This window comes from Scardinius erythrophthalmus (assembly GCF_964197995.2).
Source record: "Scardinius erythrophthalmus genome assembly, chromosome: 11".
NCBI lineage: Eukaryota > Metazoa > Chordata > Actinopteri > Cypriniformes > Leuciscidae > Scardinius > Scardinius erythrophthalmus.
In genome coordinates, this window is record NC_138231.1 from 29,200,604 (window position 1) to 29,221,762 (window position 21,159).

The following is a 21,159-nucleotide window of genomic DNA, read 5'->3' on the forward strand; positions in this document are numbered from 1 at the left end:
TCCTGATGTGGAAAAGCCCTGGGATCCCTCTGCAAACTGCTCACGTCTTTTATTTTCTTCCCTCTTTGTTAAGCTGACAGTCACCCTCCCCATCTGCAGTTTTCCCGGGGAAGCTTTCCTGAACTTAGGCTCTGTGTCATAAATGATAGGAAAGGATGTTCTTCTTCACTGAGCAGAGCTCCAGAGCGTCACACACACATTGAAACACTGCGGAGGATTTATGCAGCAAAACAAAATCTGGGATACCCCAGTTCCTTTTATGTTCTGCTGTCTTCAGCTTCTTCTTCTTTTTTTTTTTGTTCACACTATGATAAATGAATGAATTATTAATAGAATAATCCGATCTAAAGCGCTTGAGGGATGTTTTCACGGCTTCTGTAATTTAAAGGTCTGTTTGTCGCACCAATGCTGTTTGAGAAATGTAGGTCAGAGAGCTGATGCTGCAGTCATCTTCACACAAACACAAACGCTTACAATTATCAGGCACATTCAGCGTTTCCTCAGACTTTTGAGTCAGGCAGATTTAGAAAAAAAAAAAAAAAAAAAGGCTTATTGACGGTGAATACAAGTGTACTTGCTGTGTACTTGCTGTGTAGCCTACTTGCTGGGGGGGGGGGGGGGGGGGGAACGACATATATATTAAGTAAGGGATAATGTATAGAGAGGCGGTCGTTATAGCGAAAACCACCCCGACAGGCTGAACAGGAACCCGACGCGAAGCGGAGGGGTCTTGAATCAGCCTGAAGGGGTTGTTTTTCACTATAACGACCGCCTCTCTATACATTATCCCGCTTATTACATGGCTACCTACAAAATAAATAATTTGACACGAATTATTGATTTAAAAAGGAGTTTATTGATTTAAAAACGATTGTATTGCTTCCGCCAAAGAAAATAGTCCGTTCCGTATGGAAGTAAAATAATCTCAAATGTTTTTGAAACAAAAAGCCTGTTGAATTGCACTACTTGAAAAATAATAGGCATTGCATTAACCATGCTTGCATTTTAATGCATTGTATTTTTAGGGCTTGCATTTTTATGGGCTGAAATTCAACATGGTTGAATATTTAAGCTGTGAATATTTCAATTAAAAACATTTCAAACACATTTTCATTATTAAAAATTCCATAATCCATATTCACCTTTCATATTTCACTTCCAAAATATTCAAACTGTTTAAAAATACAACCTATAATATTCAACAGGCAATTTTCGGTCCATTTTATTTCGCTTCCACAAATTCGCTTCCACAAATTCAGTAGTTCAAATTCGACAGTAAATTCAACGGAACTGCAGGAAAAGCAATAGATTATCGAGCATACTATCCATCTGCTGTTAGTCAATCCCACCAGCAGGTGGTGCAAAAGCGCGTGTTGTTGACGAAGACCAGCAACAGTTAGAGCAAGCCATTCATTCATAAAATGAAAATGATTACCCGTATCAGTATATATATGCGGAAAAGATGATAAAGACACAAAAGCTGTGTTTATGTTTCATTCAATAACTTCATTGTTACATTTTGTAGCCTACATGTTATCAGCTTTCTCTACCTACATGAACAGGATTATAATCGGTTTCCCTCAATACCTCACACTCAAGGATTCCCCTTCCGTCGGGGCAAAACGCTATGCACTAATACAGTGATATGAAAGACCAAACTCGCACCTTTATGGGGATGTAGGCTGTAGGCTACTATGGACTAAGAATATGAACGTAACGCGCAAAGTTTCATGCAGAGCGTTTCGTGATATACTGGCATAAAATCAACACTTGATCATTAACACTTTCTTTTCTCTTCTCTCTCTCTCTCTCCACACACACACACACACACACACACACACACACACACACACACACACATGTGTATGTGTGTGTGTGTGTGTGGAGAGAGAGAGAGAGAGAGAGAGAGAGAGAGAGAGAGAGAGAGAGAGAGAGAGAGAGTAGTACGTTGCATTAGCTTAAACTGGGAAGAATATAGTACTTGCATATTGTTGTCCTCCTATTGTTAGTTTAACTGTAAATCGCTTTGGATAAAAGCGTCTGCTAAATAAATGACTAAATGTAGCCTAAATGTAAAATTGGCTTGACATTTGGACATTCGCACATTTAGGGACCGTCTCAAAAGTTGCATACAACATTGGCATACACGTTTCTAACTTCAATAGCAAACTTTAATTTATTTGAATAAATATCAAAAATCCAAAGGGTGCGCATTATGGCTGGCACCACATGAACACTTTACAGTTGGTTTTATGACTGTAAGTCGTTCTATTCAAATGATATTGAAGTTTGAAACGTGTATATCAAAGACGTATACACTTAAGAGACGGTCCCTAAATGTGCGAATGTCCGTCAAGCCAAGCCAACTTTATGCCAGTCTATCACTGGGAAACGCTCAGCATTAAACTTTGTGCGTTATTCTGAGTCCATCTGCTTGCCTGCGAGTTTGGTCTTTTATATCACAATTAGATTAAGCTACGTTAAGCGTTGTATATGTCCAGCTGGGGAATCCTGACGTTTTGAGGAAAACCCTAATAGCTTGCATGCAGCACATCGCCACAATATAAAGTTAAGGCAACTAAACAACCAAGAGACATATACGTCAACCTCAAAAATGTAACATTGGATCTGCGTATCCGCATCGGGGAATAACATTATAATCTTGTTCACGGTAGAGAAAGATGATTGTAGGCTACACAGGGAAAGTAACCGTGAAGACAATGAATTTAACATACAACCGCCGTCATAATAATCACAAATACACTTACATTGCTGTTAAAATGAGTTTAATGAATGAATGGCTTGCTCTAACAGTTGCTGGTCTTCGTCAACAACACGCGCTTTTGCACCACCTGCTGGTGGGATTGACTAACAGCAGATGGATAGTATGCTCGCTAATCTATTGCTTTTCCTGCAGTTCCGTTGAATTTACTGTCGAATTTGAACCACTGAATTTGTGGAAGCGAATTTGTGGAAGCGAAATAAAATGGACCGAAAATTGCCTGTTGAATATTATAGGTTGTATTTTTAAACAGTTTGAATATTTTGGAAGTGAAATATGAAAGTTGAATATGGATTATTGAATTTTTAATAATGAAAATGTGTTTGAAATGTTTTTAATTGAAATATTCACAGCTTAAATATTCAACCATGTTGAATTTCAGCCCATAAAAATGCAAGCCCTAAAAATACAATGCATTAAAATGCAAGCATGGTTAATGCAATGCCTATTATTTTTCAAGTAGTGCAATTCAACAGGCTTTTTGTTTCAAAAACATTTGAGATTATTTTACTTCCATAGTTCCGCGTCCATAGCAACGCGCTGTTTTTCATGGCAACGGTCTGTTATACTTCGCAGCGGTCTGTTATCAAGAAATAACAGACTGCATTCTACATTGGAATTCAGCCGAGCCATGTAATAAAAAAATATAAACTTTTGTTGTCATGTTGATATTTCATACAGTTCAATTTAAATGCAATGACTCAAATGTGAAGACATAGGTAAAGTGTGCTAACATTTTCCTAACACCTGTAAGGTTGTTACCAGATGAAGATAAAGGGCTGAAGACAGGATCAAAATAGTTTCATAAAAACAAAAGGGTATACAGGCGTAACAGTATGTAGCTACGCACACACGCTTACACAAACACAGACAGACAACAGAAGACAGAAAACAGAGGAACTATACACAGAGAAAACTAACTAAATGATGAGCAGCTGTTGTGGAGGATTAGTGTCCATGGTGACTGATGAGTGGCGGGAAAATAGAACAAAGGAAACATGTGACTGAAGACAAACAAACTAAAAGTCCATGAAGGTTACACTGACTGAACATGAACGTGACAATGGTGTACACATCTTAATCATTATTTTCAAAAAAGTTTTTTAAAAATATGTTTTCATATATTAATACATTTAAATATTAATGAGCAATTTTGGTTTAAGAAGAAGATTTGTTAAATATGTCCTATACAAAATAATAAACACTGTATCAACATTATTATACACTCATAAAAAAATAAAGGTTCCAAAAGTCAGGTTTTGTGGGTTCCTTAAAGAACTTTACAGTGAATAGTTCTTAAAAGAACCATTTTTTTTTCTTAGGGTGAAGAACATTTTAATACATTTTAGATTATAAAGAACCTTTCATACAATGGAAAGGTTCCATGGATGTTCTTCAGGGAACCATCAATGCCAATCAAGAACCTTTGTTTTTAAGAGTGTATAGCAACACTTTAGTTTGGAGTCTAAGTCTCACTATTAACTAGTTGCTTATTAGCATGCCATTTACTAGGATATTGGCTGTTTATTAGTACTTATAAAAACACATATTAATGCCTTATTCTGCATAACCATATTCTACATTGCTTAATCCTCAATACCTAAACTTAACAGTAATTAGGAATTTATTGAGGAAAAAGTCATAGTTAATAGTGAGAATTGGACCCTAATCTAAAGTTTGACCATATACATATATATATATATACTGTATGCATATATATATATATAGAGAGAGAGAGAGAGAGAGAGAGAGAGAGAGAGAGAGAGAGAGAGAGAGAGAGAGAGAATATCAATAATCACAGAACAGCATTTTCCAGCAGGGAAGTGGAACACTCGCTGGAACACTCTACTGTCCCCGGCCTCAATCTACACAGAGGTCAGAGGTCAGATGTACGCGGATGATCAGGTCCTGCTGTCCCGCACAGCTGAGGGTCTTCAGCAGAACCTGTCCCTGCTGGAACAGTACTGTCACGAGTGACAAAACCAAAGTCATGGTGTTCAAATTCTTATTCTTTGGGGATCAGTACTAAATAAAAAAAATTGTGATAAAACATTAGTTGAAAAACAATTTGAAATTGCCCTAAACATTTTAGGGGTCCACAGAAGCAGAGGGGTCCAATGACACCTGCAGGGCTGAATCAGGCTTGTACCCGCTGAACATTGAGGTCCAGAAGAGATGTGTTCAATTCTGGCATCACCTCCATCAGTCCGATCCTGATTCAGACCAATATAAAGCCCTCCTCGCCAATGAAAACTCAGCAGAATCTCATTCTCTAAACACACTCGCTCTTCAACATGATACTCAATTCCTGACTGACTCCAACTACAACTACAAAACTATTATTGAAGAAATTGACAAATCTAAAAGACACATGACGAATCACTAAAAACACATGTTGACCTCCAAAATGAACTCCAATGTTACTTGACCCACATAGAACCACTAATTAAATTGTATTTATTTATTTATTTATTAACAATGCTACATATGACATAATCTACTCATATACGTTTTTTAAAGTCCCTCTGTGGTGAAAGTCAAGCTTTTAATGTTCTTTATATGTCTATGTGGTGTTATTAATATGCTTTAAGACAACCCATGTGCAAATTCATAAGTCAACACCACTGCTGAATGCTGAGTATCACAAACTACCTTGTAACCAATCAGGTCAACGTGTGATCGTCAATGAGTGGATCTCTGAGCTGGTGTGAGTGAGTGGAGGCGGGGCTAATTTGCATATTCATATACCACATATACTAAATGAAGTATAGAGTTTGTGTAGAGTTACATTCGTTTTTGGACTCAGTCGGACTCAGACTGCAGCCCTGCCTCACTCCATTTCCCTGCCAGAAAAACGTGTAGAGTTACATTCAAGCTATGTGATATCAAGTAGTAACTTGCTAGATTTTGAGTGCGGCTCATCCCCATTCCTATCCAATAAGAAATGTGTTGTACAATTCCAATCACCTTAAAGGAGAACTCCGGTCAATTTTAACATTGAGCTCATTTTTTTGTACATTTGGAGTGCTGTCAATACAGAGAACAATGACAAAAATCGGTGTTGCCTACACCGAGTTATTCTATTTTTAAAATTTGCACCCTGTTGACTTCAATGGGGCAAGTACTAAACCTGCTTTTAGCCTCTTAACATCCTTGATGTGTCATTACAAGTGCACAGAAAATGTGAGTGATTCCTTCTGAGTGAACACGGGTGAGTCTGACTGCAGTAGATGTGAAAGATATGTATAAAAATGATGTTATTTAAGCCAGCGCAAATACCTGTGTTTACATCCTGTTTTCGGTTGAAGTCCAAAGTAGTGAACTCGGCAATCGATTACTTTGGACTTCAACCGAAAACAGGATGTAAACACAGGTATTTGCGCTGGCTTAAATAACATCATTTTTATACATATCTTTCACATCTACTGCAGTCAGATTCACTCGTGTTCACTCAGAAGGAATCACTCACATTTTCTGTGCACTTGTAATGACACATCAAGGATGTTAAGAGGCTAAAAGCAGGTTTAGTACTTGCCCCATTGAAGTCAACAGGGTGCAAATTTTAAAAATAGAATAACTCGGTGTAGGCAACACCGATTTTTGTCATTGTTCTCTGTATTGACAGCACTCCAAATGTACAAAAAAATGAGCTCAATGTTAAAATTGACCGGAGTTCTCCTTTAAGGCATGAAGAATTTTTTCGTTAATTTTTGTTCAAAATCCATTCATTTTGGTGATCGAAGATGAGTTTTAAGGGATACAATTATTGACTACAAGGGGACTTTAATTATTTATATATAATATGTTAATGCTTTGGCAACATTGATACACAGTCATGCTAATAAAGAGAGAGAGTGAGAGTTGGGAGTAATGCATTACAAGTTACATTGATTGCTTTTTTTAAATACATTTGTGAAAGTAACACATTACTTTATAAATGTATACATTAATTGAGTTACTTTTTAAAATTCAGTTTTAATTCATTTGCTTAAATATTTTTGCTGAAATAAAATTCTTTCTTGTCCATGACAGATGCGTCCGCAGGAAGAGACAAAAAGTACAAAATTACTACTTTCAATAAACAGAGTTGTACGGTAGGAAATATAACCTGTAATGCTCTGAGATCTTTTGTATGGCATAGCATAGGGGCCAGGAAATATTCTAATTGGTCAGAATATAATAATATTCTAAATGTGTTTTTAAAAGAAAATGAAGGTATAGGCTATGTTGTTGAATGCATTACTGTGTTAAACAATTGCAAAAAAAAACAAAAAAAAAACTGCAAGGCCTGGAAAAGAGTGAGCCTCAGCCAGGTGAGAAAAAGTAACGTAATAAAACACTACTTTTCATAAAAAATAACTTTTTAGCGAGTAACATAACATTGTAACACATAAAAGTAAATTTTGCCCAACAGTGTTCAGCATGTGGTTATGGGGAAACCCCTCCTCAGCGCACCCTTGCTGGGAAGACGCATGAAGAAACGTTTTTATGAAGCAATTTATTACAAAATCTGTCTGAAAGGGGTTTTATGCATTATGTGTTTCAGGGCTTTGTGCGTGACTTTTCATGGCGGGTTCACTGTGTTGCACTCTGCCATACTGTACTCCAATACACACAGAGACATGGTCTACAAACACACACACACAGAGAGAAAGAAACACAAACTGCTGTCAGCAGTGTTATATAACAAACTGTCTTCAGGCTTCGTAATCCTGTATGCTGATGTTAGTGTCTCAGTGTGTCTGTGCGGTTTCTCTCTTGCCTGACAGTTTCTACAGCTTCCTGCTCAGAGCCACAGATTCAATAATACATGAATAAAAGATGAAGATACACTGTAAAAGATTATATGACCAATAAGTTATGACAACATATGTTTTTACATTGCTTTAACTCATCAAAATAAGTTAAGCAATTTTCACCTTTTATACGTTATACAAGATTCAACTCGTTTTTTTTTATTAATTTACTTAATAATTTAAGTTGAAATGACTTAAACATCCAAGCTGATTGTACTTAGTTTACTCTTAGTTTGACGTTTGGATCAATTTGAATGCAATTCACACATTTCTAATAGTGACAAAGTGCAAGTTTGCTGATATTCATCCTGCTTTGTATTGTTACAGTGTAAATGAACAAATGAACAGTCCAGGTGTGAGAATTTCCCATTTATTTGTCAGCAAATAATCCGCCAGACTTTTGACAGCTCTGGAGCTTTTGTGAAAACTACAGATTATAATTACGCATTTTTGTATCCCTGTCCACAGGCACAGAACAAAACAAAACATTTATTGCACAATAGGTTTATCACTGGTAATGGTATCGTACTTTGTCTACTCTTTAAATAGCATCATGGTAAAAACAGCCTTCTTCACGGCTCACTCCCACTTAACGTTTACTTTTTGAATTCTTGCACCCGGAAACAAAACAAGTCGATACCATTTAAGATAAAAGTTTGCTAAGAAGTATTTCCTTCTGACGCAAGGCGGTATTTGACTCTTGTCGATTCAATTCACCTTGTTCTTAACGTAAGTGCAGAGCAGCCATTGTGAGTTGATTTTGTCGACTGTCGAGGCTTCCAGTCTCATTCTCTTCCTGTTATTTTATCTGCACAAAAACTGTCCGTTATGCTGCTTGATATTGCAAACTATTACTTGTTATTATATTATCCAGATATTTACCTATAGCAGCAAATGAACTGGAAGTCTCAGCACATTGACAGAAAATAGCTTACCTCCCTGTATAAATATAAGGTGAATAGGAAAAGACTGGAAGTGGCCTTGGATGGCAACATGCCCAGTGCATTATGGGTGTTGAAGTTTTCCTATTCGGCAAAATAGAAGTCAACAGTCCTTTTTATCTGTTTTCTCAAATCAGGTATATCATCAACTTACTCTCATTATATGTATTAGTAGACTGTTAGGTTAGGGTTTGGGTTAGTAGAATAAGTTGACATGTAGTTACTTATCGTCAGTAATGTCTGTTGGGGAGAAATAAAATAAAGTGTTAGCATATAATAAGCAGACAGTCTATTAATACTCTAAAGACTATTAGTTGACATGTAGTTGCAAAGTTACTTATAGTTAGTAGAATGTCTAAGTGGACTTTTGAAATAAAGTGTTACCCCATGTTTTATTGAAAGCCCATTTTGCCATTGGTGAATTAGCCCTTTAAGTGTCCAAATACTCACTGTAAACCCTAACACTCAAAATAATTATTTGGATTGAGTAGAGCCAACTTAAATTAAACAAAATAGTTCAAACAAATTAACTTTACTTTTATGAGTATTTAGAACAGTCTTTTTCTTTTGAGTTCACAAAACTGACACATTTTAAGTCATCTGAATTGTTTCAGTGTTTTGAATTGTATTTACTTAAATCTTTTCATTTAGACTAACTTAATTTTAATTGAAACTGGGCTGGGATTTCTATTTCCCAGCATGCTTTGCCATGACACTCAAAGGGAGAGTAAATGCTAAAATCTAATGTTCTGCTTACTTAAACTTTGAATTTCTTAACATAAACAATTTGATGTAATTGATTGCCTAATTTTTTTTTTAATTCTGAGTTTTGCCAACTTATTCAGGTTTACAGTTTTTATGAGAACTCCATGTCAAATTCAAAGGACTTGACTAATATACTTTTTCACATCCGGACTGGTGTCATAATACAGAAAGAAAAGGGGCCAGTTTTGCTATAGAAACCTTAAGAAATACTGATCTGATATCAGACAGGAGGAAGTCTTTGCCACAAAAACAGCTGGTAAAGGTTACAGTGATATTTCATCAAGTGATGTTGCACATAAATTGCACAAACAAGTGTTGCTAAGTGTCGTCTGATGTGGACACAGTACTGTCTAATGAATCAAAAAAGGACATTTATTTAAGTTTAATGGGAGCAGATAAAGCAGTGTGCTGTATTTTTTTCAGACTTTTTTGACCGAGCACCTGCTCAATTTAGAATGTGCGCAGCTGCGCACACTACTTCGAATTGAAAAATGTAGTTATGCAAATAAAATACAATTAATTTAAAATTTGTATCATTATTTTTTTATTTGTAACATGCAGGAGAGTCTCTGCATTGTGTTGTGGAATATGATAGGGCTTTAGTCTGTGTTGTTGATGGTTGAGAGGAGGTGTGGAGGGGGAAGGGTGGTAAATCCTGCTCTCTTCTTACTGGTACGGCAACATCCTGCCTCATTTTCACGTGAAATATTGATACTCCTAATTTAACCACAGGGCAGCTCAGATATCAAAATGTGTGGGTTTGGCGAGTGAGACTGTCTCCTGCTTCTTGGGTGGGCGGCGGTAAAGATTAGGAGCTTTGCATTATGCAGGTCAATTCTAAAGAGAATTGCGTCTATATATACATACATATGTGAAGTTGAGAAAACTGAGGTGTAAAATGACACTTGAGAAAAGGAGAAAACTGGAAGGGAAGCTAGATGATCTGGTTATTAAATGTTTGATGCTTTGTCTCAACAGGAAGCTGTAATTTAGCTGGAACACAGGTGGTCTAGTGCGGTCACTGATCTATTTGAGCTCAAACGGGATGGATGTCAGAAAACCTGGACCTTACTTCGCTCAACGGACACAGGATGGTTTCATAAGGAACAGCATAGAGCAGGGAGTCGTAAAGTACATGGTCACTTTATTCGAAGAAAATATTAAAACAGTAGCATGTACAACTTGGAATGAATGCAAACTGAAGAGTGGAGTGCAAACTCCCGCAGCAGAAGAGATGCAGGGGAGAATTCACCGTTCAGGAGTAAAGAAACAGAGGACAGAAAAGTGAAGGCTCAGACACAGTCCTCCAACCATCTCGAACATCCCTCCATCATCTCCATCATGGTGAGACACCACAGAGACGGCCGTCCAGTAAAAGAAAGTCATTGAAACGAAAATAAATGATTGACAAAAAAAACAAAAAAAAGTAAAATCATGCCAAAAAAAATAGATTTTTTTCCTTTTGGATTTTTGCTTGTTATCCCCCGCAATACCTTAAAGCCCCATTCCACTCGAAACTTGAATTTACAAGCTTTCTCCCTACTTGTGGTTCCTCTTAAATTACAAAAAAAAAAAACAAAAAAAAAAAAAACAGTACAACACTTCAGTGGACTCAGCACGCTCTGATTGGCTGGAGAATGAGCTCCGGGCTCAAGCTGCATGCATGAAGAACAGAAGAAAAAAAAAAACCAAGAGAACAAAAGGAGGATGGCCAGCCCAAACATTATCAAGAGCAGATGGAACTTAAGGAGTTCACCAAATGCTGTTTTTCTTTCAGTTTGAAGGTAGTTACAGGATATTTTTCTCTTGAATAACTGATGCTAGACTAATCTTTGGGGACATGATCACTAACCATTTCATGCAGATATTTGACTTTTTTTTCTCCATTATTTTCTGTGTGGACAGAAGGATACTTTATTTTAACATTCAATTATTATTATTTTTAAACAGAAATATTGTGAATAAATAAACATTTTTTTCCCCAAGAGGTAAGTAAAACATTTGACTGATTTTTTTTTCTCTTCTAAGAGGGCACGGCAGAAGGAGGCGGCTTCACTTTGCGGTCATCATCTGTACAAATTCTGAGAGGAGAGATGGAGAGAAAATGAGATTAGGCAGTTGCTTTTGGCCGAACGCCACGCTGCGCACCCAGCTGCTAAATTGCTCAATGGCTTATTAATTTTTTAATCAAGAGGTGAAGGTAGAATTCACACGGTAATTAGCGTCCCATTTCCGAATAGCTTTCATACGAGTCTAATCAAGAGGCTCCGCTTTCAGCAAGACAAAAAAGAGGCCCTTTCACATGTGCTCTGTACGATTATGGTGCATTCTGGGAAATATGAGCCAATTTCGACGCAGATAACTTAGAAGTAAAATATACTGTGGTGATTCCAACATGGAGATGAATAAAGTAAACACCACAGATGAGATTTTAAAGGAATTTTAGTTCTCTGAACGAATCATTAAGAAATCATGAGGTAATGAGATCACAGTTGAATGTAGAGTCATTTACAACGGTTTCGAACGCAGTGGAACAACCAATTGGAATCAAGGACTATCCGTTTTACAAAATAGCCTTTTATAATAGCCAAACAAACATATGACTAAAAAAAGGAATGTTGTAGGAAATACAGTGAGCGTTGAGAGGTAAGCAACATACCTTCATAGTTCACCTGACCATCACCATCTATGTCGGCTTCTCTGATCATCTCATCCACCTCTTCATCTGTCAGCTTCTCGCCGAGATTTGTCATGACATGACGCAACTCTGCAGCACTGATGTAGCCATTACCGTCCTGGAAGGAATAAGAAAATATAAGCCACAGAAAGGGCAGGAAAACTTTGGCCTCACTGCCGTGACTCTGAAATTCGAGTCGATTTTGGCTGTAATAAACAAACTAAAGCCAAATAAAGTAGTTACAGCTCAAACATACCTTGTCAAATACCCGGAACGCCTCGCGAATCTCTTCCTCGCTGTCTGTGTCCTTCATTTTCCTGGCCATCATCGTCAAGAACTCTGGGAAATCTATGGTTCCATTTCCTAAGAAAAAGGGAAGTGAAATTTTATTGAAAACCAAAGTATTGACAGGAATGTTCACCTCAAATACTCTGAGAGGTATAATAAACCATTTCCGCCTCAGAGTAAAGGCCCGTTCACACCAAGAACAATAAATATAAAGATAAAGATAACTGTTAGGCATCCACGCCAGTGGACGTGTGCTGCAGTTTTGTCGTCTGCCTTTTTAAATGCTCAAGCTCATTAAAGTCTGGTGGATTCTGATTGGCTCTTAATTGTTCATCAGCTGGAATAATCATCCTGAAAGTGATTCCAACGATATGGTTCCTCTGTGTCATTATATTTAGAAAGATTTTTAGAACTATATATTTATCGTTATCGTCCTTGGTGTGAACGGGCCTTAACAAAATAAGGTAACTGTGACTTTAAATCTTAAAATTGCAAGAAATAAACAACTTTGAATGAACTTGTTTCTCATAAACGTGACCATTTCTCATGATTGCGACTTCATGCAATGTGGCCTTTTCTTATAATTACAACTACAACTTTAATTGTATTTCTTATTTTAAAATTCATCTCACGATCACCTCTTCTGTTTTTGTCTCTCAGGCAAAGAAAAGGCTTCCATATTGAAGTGTCAAAGTTAAAGATCTATGTTTTGGGTGATGACTGGGTGATCTCCACCCCAGCTTAGGGTCATTTACATGGAAAGCTCTCAGAACGCAAACCGCAGCCGTGTCACGCCGTGGTCACTCACAGTTTACAAGCAAGCCATCAAAGAGATGAGAGTACTGGGAGGTGGGGATTCGCTAAGAGAGATCAAAAACCATGTGACTCACACTGGATTAGCAGGAGATGATAGCCCTCAAGGGGCTGCGGTGAATAATAAAAGCTGAGAGGGTTACTGTGATATAAGAGACGTGGCTAGATCCCTAAAGCTGGCACGGACTAGCCTTAGCTTGACCATAAAAGAGTTAAACCATGTCTAACGTTCATCGAGGTCTGAAAAAGGTCAAGTGTGCGGTAATAAAGACCAGGCTGGATTACTGACTGGATGTGTGAAACCACTGGTCTAGGATTAGCCATCCTAAAAGAGACATTGAACTTTCACTCTGGTTTAAAACCTATGGTCTAAAACCTAAAACCTTTGGGTTGCAGCAGATGGTGATTTAATGGTCTGTGGCGTAATGTAGCACGAGTGAAACTCGTATTCAATGAAAACGTGTGCAACAAGCCACATTCTTAGCATGGCAGATAAAAATGTAAGACCTTCAATTGCCACAGGATGTTGAGTCATATTAGCACAGTCTTTCAAAGGTACCGGAGGGGGATGCAATTCATTACTAGAAGAACCACTCAGCAACACACGATTATGCTGAAATCAGCCATTTCCAGGTCACTTCCAGTGTCGGTTCTCAAAATAAGTTCTTCCACGGTTTCCCGGCAACTGAGTTGGATGAGTGTGTGGGAACGAGATGACAAACGCAAAGAGTGGATTACGCAATTACTTTTATTTTCCACTACTCGCATTATTGCCGTCTGACCTAGATCATGTCACGGCAGGAGAGAGACAGGCTGCATCCCACAGGCCCATCGATTCGCTGATCGACCGGCTTTAGAAGTCTTGCAGCCTCCTGATCATCCCAGACCATCTTGTCTGTCTGAGAGGTCTGTGACAGGAGGCTGATGGAAGAGTTTTCTTGTGTCACTCCTTGCTGAGTCACAACGATGAGTGGATGAGATTAAATTGCTGTACTTCAAATGACAGATGTGTAAAAAAAATAGTCGGTAAATTAAAGGTAAAGGATGTTGTTGTTGTTTTTATTGCATTGCAAGTTTAATATGCAAAGACAACTGAGTAAATGACGAATAAGAATGTCCATGATAAAGAAAAAGAAAAAAATTATGCAAAATTAAAGTTTGAACATAAATGTATTTTGGCAGTGTTTACACAAGCACCCTATAATGGTAAATTAAACCATTGCCCATAAATCATAAATTGTCTCAAAATCGTTCGTGTCTCAGCTATACGAGATAAGCAATCTGAATGTTCTATTGTTGGCTGTGTCAATAAACACAGAACGCGTTTTTCCATTCCACTGCGCTATTTTTCCATTGCTTTTCTATGTAAACGTGCTAGACGGACGTGTTTGATCGTTGCGCTCGCTTCTCGCATCTTTACAGCGTCTCTCTCAGGAAACAGCGTTCTAAAAACAGCGCTCAAGTTAAAAGAAGTTTAACTTTAAGAAAACGCATGTCATCTTGCACACCTTGACGTCTGTCTGTAGCGTATTTACAGAGAAAATACTGTAAAAGTAGTGGAATGCAAAAACTCGACTTTCTACTGTGCAGAGTCGAAGTGCTCCCAAGTGCTATTCCACCATACATTATAGTTATCCTTTTTACCCGCTTAGAAAAGCGCCACGTTTTATTTTGTGTCACCATACTTGGTCGTGTAACTACTCGTGTAACTGTATTTAAATAGGGTAAACGTGGAGGTGTTTGGTCGCTTCTAACTTCATCTCTGTTTGGATCCTAATGAATGAACTGGGCTAAGCTAAGTGCTATCAAAGTGTCGCCGCGCCAGAGCGATTGAGTGCACGCACTAAGACGAGAGAGGTATGCATCAACTCGCCTTGTTAAGGGAATAACATAGTTTAATATGAAAAAACGGTGAAGTAACCCTTTAAAGATACACACACGAAAACAGCGTGTTTTTGCTTCCACCCATACAATAAATAACCTATAATAAATGAGAAGTCATATACACCTAGGATGGCTTGAGGGTGAGTAAATCATGGGTTAATTTTCATTTGAAAGTGAACTACTCCTTTAACACATAAATAGGTTTTTGTAGAGCTTTTGTGACATTTCAGTGGGTCTACAGAGATCTTCTGTATTCAATTCAATTCAATTTATTGATGGATAGCCCCTTGAGATGCAACATCTCATTTTCAAGAGGGTCCAAATACACATATACATAATAAAACATAAAGCCATTGTCTTTATGATTTCCTCACTATGATTTTTCCCCTGTATGCTTCTGCAGGTTGGTAAAAATCAAATGACTGATTTGAAAGACTCAAGTTTTTTTTTTTTTTTTTTTATATTAATAAGCTGTTTTATTGATATATTTCCTTTCTAAGAAATAATAATAAAATATCTTGCCTAACTATTTAATAAGGTTAAACTTTTACACCTTTTCTTTCATTATGATATTTGGACAGTTGCATTACCCTGACATTTTTGACTTGATGCCACTTTATAAATTGTATTTATAATGTAATCTTTATAATGTAATCTCTTTAAATAAATAATAAAAAAGAGTGTTGAGTCACTGACCCAATAAGTAAGCCATTTGAAGGCTGATTTCCTGAACCAACATGCTCTGTTTGTCTGAGCAGTCAGACACAACATAATAATGAGTTTGTGGGGAGTGTCCTTTAAAGGGTTTGTTCACCCAAAAATGAAAATTCTGTCATCATTTACTCACCCTCATATGGAAGCTTGTTTCCGCCACAAAATAAAACATTTTAAAAGATAATTCTGACTTTATTTCTCAGAATTGCTAGATATAAAGTCAGAATTGCGTGAAATAAAGTCTCAATTGTGTGTTATAAAGTCAGAATTGCGAGATATAAAGTCCGAATTCTGACTTTTTTTCTCGCAATTGCGAGTTTATATCACGCAATTCTGACTTTATATCACGCAATTCTGACTTTATAACACGCAATTGCGAGTTTATATCTCGCAATTCTGACTTCTTTTCTCAGAATTGTGAGATATAAACTCACAATTGTGACATATAAAGTCCAATTCTAAGGAAAAAAAAGATGGACTTTTTTTTTTTTACCTCAGAATAGTTTATATCTCACAATTCTGACTTTATAACATGCAATTGCGACTTTATATCGTGCAATTCTGACTTTATATCTCCCAATTGCGACTTTATTTTTCAGAATTGCGACTTTATATCTCACAATTGCGACTTTATTTCTCAGAATTGTGACTTCATATCTTGCAATTGCGACTTTATTTTACAGAATTGCGACTTTATTTCTCACAATTCTGACTTCATATCTCGCAATTCTGAGGAAAAAAGTCACAATTCTGACTTGATATATCGCAATTGTGAGGAAAAAAGTCAGAATTGTGAGATAAAAAGTCGCAATTATTATTATTTATTTATTATTCAGTGGCGGAAACAAGCTTCCATACCCTCAAGATGTTCCAAACCTGTATGACGTTCTTTCTGCAGATGAACACAGAAGATGATATTTTGAAGAATGTGTATTTTGAAGATATTTGAAGTCAATGAGTGCTGTCAACTGTTTGGTTACCCACGTTTTTCAAAATATCAGTGTTCATCAGAAGAAAGAATGCATACATGTTTGGAACATCTTGAGGGTAAGTAAATGATGACAGAATTTTTATTTTTGGGCGAACTAACCCTTTAATTTTGAGATATTTAGAAACAGGTGATAAACTGCATTTAACGTCGATTCATAGTTTACTTTCAAATCCACTCACCGTCAGCGTCCACCTCATTGATCATGTCCTGCAGCTCTGCCTCTGTGGGGTTCTGGCCCAGTGACCGCATGACTGTGCCCAGCTCTTTGGTCGTGATGGTGCCGTCACCATCCTTGTCGAATAAGGAGAAAGCCTCCTTGAACTCTGAGATAAGACAACAGCGGTTGTATTTAGTGTATGCTTCGAAACACACATATCAAAGTGATCCGATTATGTGCATGAACTCTCACCTGCGATCTGCTCCTCTGTTAACTGGTCAGCCTACAGATCAAAGAGAAAGGAGATGCTGGTTACTAAGTAGACAGAAAAAAGGCATTTCTGGTTTTAATGCATCTCTATACACCAAGAAGAGTCCTATCGTTTTGCCATTAGACAAAAACTGAACTGGTAATGTGACACTTGTAGCATGAAAAGGTTGCAAATGCATTTTTAGATTTTCGATGTGACATCCAAACAAAAACACTTTATACAGTAGCATCAGATTACAGGACATTGACCAACAATCCAGGCCTTTGGTTAACAGTGAAGAGGGAAAAGCTTGCTGTATGAGTCTCAAGAGCTTGCTAAAGTGGATGAGAGCTGCTAGGAAAACAAATAACCCACATTATGAAGGGGTGGAGTGGAGCTAATGGACCAAAGAAAGAGGAACACGCAGCCGTCCCTTCAAACACACTAATTATTCCACTTCCTTGATGCATTAAGCAGCCATACTCTCACATGATATGACATATAGCCTAACATGCACTGGCTTAAAAGCCACACATGAGTCACTGGCAGATACATTGAGACAGAGTGCTGGTTTGCTGGATATCTGGGTCTTTCTGCTGCCAGCTGTATGGCTCAATTCATTCCTCCTGCCCATGTGCCCATTACACCTCCATCAGCCTCCTCCTGGGGGACGGGGACCGTAGAGGAAGAGACGCAGCTGCTCTGGGACTCTCTGAAGACTGTCTGTCCTGCTGTCCGAAACGTTTCTCTTTTATAATGGGCAATAAATGGAAAGCAGTGGTTGTAGGTCGATTAAAACATCGCAAACATGCATATTTAAGCAGGTGCACTAGGACCCGACAATTTCCAAAACGTCCAACAACATGGTAATCGTGTAATCGTTCCCATGATGACCTTTGGCTGAAACTACTGAAGTGTTTGTCATAGACTGATCTATGGACCAGGTCAATATTCGACCAATGTTTGGCCATTTTAGTCACCAATAGTTGTGCCATAGCTGTGTGATTAACAGAACCGTCCAGTTCCCTTTTCAACATTTATCGGCAGACCTATCAGAAAGATAGGTATTTATTTATATTTAGGCTGTATATTTAATTCAGTGGCTATAGTGACAATGTAATCATTCGTTACTTACTTGGTATGTCATAATTTGTGTCATATTTTCAAGTTTATGTCAAAATCGTTAGTAAAAGAATGAGGTCAAGCTGGCTTTTTGGAAAATACATTTTTGCAATAGGATCAGTATCAAAATATCACTTCTCCGTTTCAACCTCAAATTTCCAAATCATTGCACCTAATAGTGATGCATTTAAAGAAAATGTGACCACACAAAACCAATATGCAAATCGAAGCCTGTGAAATTGGACCTGTTTCTCCTCTATTTTCAATCACACACCTGAAGGCTCTCTACAACTATCTCTAGAACTCCACAGGGCAGAGGAACTGCACGAATGAATCCGGTCGGCTGTACTTACTGTGCTTGACACTACTGTCACCCATCTGCGCTGAGATGTGTTTGTCTAAAACGCTGCTCTAGGCTATCGCTTATTAAAAATGTTCAGGCAAATGAATGTAGGTCAGTATACACAGCATAATCCTCAAGAGTCCCAACACATAGGCTAAAGCACGAGTTTCAGGGAACATTACATCATATCTTCACCCAGGACAGCTGTCTCCTACCAGATGCTGTTCCTCTTTATTAGAACACACACAAAACCAATACAGAGATCAAACCACCTACAATAAACCAAACCAGTCCAGAAACACTTGAAGGGATAGCCTAGTTCACCCAAAAAGGTAAATTGTGTCATCATTTACTCACCCTCAAGTTGTTCCAAACCTGTATGAATTTCTTTCTTCTGCCGAACAGAAGATATTTTGAAGAATGTTGGTAATCAAACAGTTGAAGGCACCCGATTCACTCACTTTTTTTTTCTACAATGGAAGTCAATGACTACCATCAACTGTCTGGTTACTAACACTCTTCAAATATCTTGTTTTGTTCAGCAGAAGATAGAAATTCATACAGGTTTGGAACAACTAACAACTTTCATTTTTGGTTAAGCCAAACGAACAAAACCCCAGGGGGAAAACGTTATTGCTCAAGAGTTTAATCTTTCACAGCTTACTAAAGACTTAAAGAAATAAGCTCTCAGTTAAGGTTCTGCTAAAGAAGAAATAAAAATGGACAAACTTACACAACTGTTGACAGACAGTACGAGTATAAAGAGTATAAAATAAATGCAGATAGCATAGTTTTTTTTAAATCGGTTATTAGGTTCAATCTGGCTAACATTAGTTAACAATGAAAAGACTTTTAAAGCATTTATTAGGCTAATCGTAATGTTAATGTAAACATTTACTAATACATTACTAAGTTGTACCAGTATTTTTAATGGACCTGAGCTAACATGAACTAACAATTTATGATAATTTCTTCATTCTGATTTCTGCAGGGAAGCACATTTAAAAAAATTAATAAAAAAGAAATACAGGTTCTGTTTACTAGGATGCACCACAATTACATCACATGTGAAATATCAGACAATACCTCTCAGATTCAACAAACAAACAAAAAAGCTACAAGACAGACATTCTACAACGACACACCTTTTATTTGCATAAGCTACAGTGACTACAGAGAAAATACAGGAAATGACCATGACCCTAAGCCTACACCCTTTTAGTCCACGCAACACTGAGGTTTGGTTACAATACAACTGCCTGTCATTAGTGAGGCCTTTAAATGTCAGTAAAGTGGTTTTAGATGGGAAATACTGACCAAGCTGTTGTAATTCAGTCTTTAGAGGGGGTATAAAGGGAGATAGATGATGCAACATCCTACACATCCTCATCTGAGACACATCTAAGTTACAATCATCTTCATCATGTCCCATCCATCATATTTCACATAAACAGAAGCATATCAGCATAAACATCCTTATCAACCCAACCTACTGACCCTCGACCCCTAAAACACTGCCCAGTCTGTCTAAAATAAATATCACAACTACGGGTTTCCAATGTGCTGTCATGTGTATCTAAATCATCTCATTTTAGGATATAATACAACAATTATAATACATGGCATGTATTCCGCATCATTTGATGTGTATAACCCGTATGTAAGATAAAGGATGTAAGAATTGCGCAGTTTTAGATTCAGGCTTCACTGACCGATCCACCACTAAACTGATAAAATAACGCGCAATGTTTAAAATTAGCTCGCCGTTACGTCGGAAAGTTACATCTACAAACTAAAGCTTTAATTAAAAGCCTGTTTTGAGGTTCATTTGGTGCGGGCAGAAAGTTAGAGTTACTGCATTAAATAGTATAGCATTAAAATATCACGTACCATGTTTGTAGGGAATAGAGGGTGATGATGATGACAATCTCCAGACTAAACTAAACGCAGCAGGTCTCTCTCTCTCTCTCTCTCTCTCTCTCTCTCTCTCTCTCTCTCTCTCTCTCTCTCTCTATCTCTCTCTGTCTGTCTCTATCTCTCTCTCGCTCTCCGGGATGCGCGTGCACTGCTGCGGGTCCGGCTTCTGTGCTGTGTGGACTCACTCACTCGTTCGGTGAGAAGAAGCGCACATGTATTAATCCGCCACTCACTTCCTGACTCAGTGCGCGCGGAGCGGCCCTGCCTTTCCCTCTCAGCCAATGACACGCGCCGTTACAGCGCAGGCAGACCGACCGAAGCACGCCGATGATGCAGTGAACAGTGTTTTCTTTCGGTCCTGCTGAAATATTTCAGCAGGGTGATGGATTCATACAAGTCTGTGCAAAACAATACATCTTTGCATACTATTAACAAGTACTGCTCCTTGTTTTAAAGAATGTGATGATATGAATAACTTGAAGAACTCCCACTCAATCATACTGATTGACAAGAACTTGCAAATTTTGTGATTTACTAGATGAATGAATTGTCCATTGTCCAGTTTGAGGCACTAATAATTAATGTAGGTCTCCTGATACATTATACTTTTGTCAGTGTCACCTAAAAGAGATGTGTGCAGTTATTTCCCTAATGAAATAAAGGGGGTTTGGGTATTTCAGCTGGCTCGACTGGAAGACCAGCTTAAATCAGTTAAGACT

At 37.7% G+C, this 21,159-nt stretch overlaps 1 protein-coding gene across 1 annotated transcript; it reads right to left on the reverse strand.

Annotated features, from left to right (window-relative positions):
• Positions 1-10,411: 10,411 nt before the first annotated feature.
• Positions 10,412-20,712, reverse strand: calm1b (calmodulin 1b). The gene is made up of 6 exons (XM_081378523.1): positions 20,414-20,712; positions 17,061-17,091; positions 16,831-16,974; positions 12,218-12,324; positions 11,944-12,079; positions 10,412-11,365 (listed from the first exon to the last, which is right to left on the reverse strand). Exons 1-6 carry the CDS (start codon positions 20,414-20,416, stop codon positions 11,337-11,339), a joined length of 450 nt encoding a protein of 149 aa, XP_081234649.1. The 5' UTR covers positions 20,417-20,712; the 3' UTR covers positions 10,412-11,336.
• Positions 20,713-21,159: the final 447 nt, after the last annotated feature.

Bases quoted from the DNA above. Each gene is read 5' to 3' on its own strand.
- calm1b (XM_081378523.1), bottom strand. The intron at 16,975-17,060 runs GTGAGAGTTCAT...GTCTTATCTCAG, and splicing joins AACAGAGGAGCAGATCGCAG to AGTTCAAGGAGGCTTTCTCC. The intron at 12,080-12,217 runs GTATGTTTGAGC...TATTCCTTCCAG, and splicing joins CGTTCCGGGTATTTGACAAG to GACGGTAATGGCTACATCAG.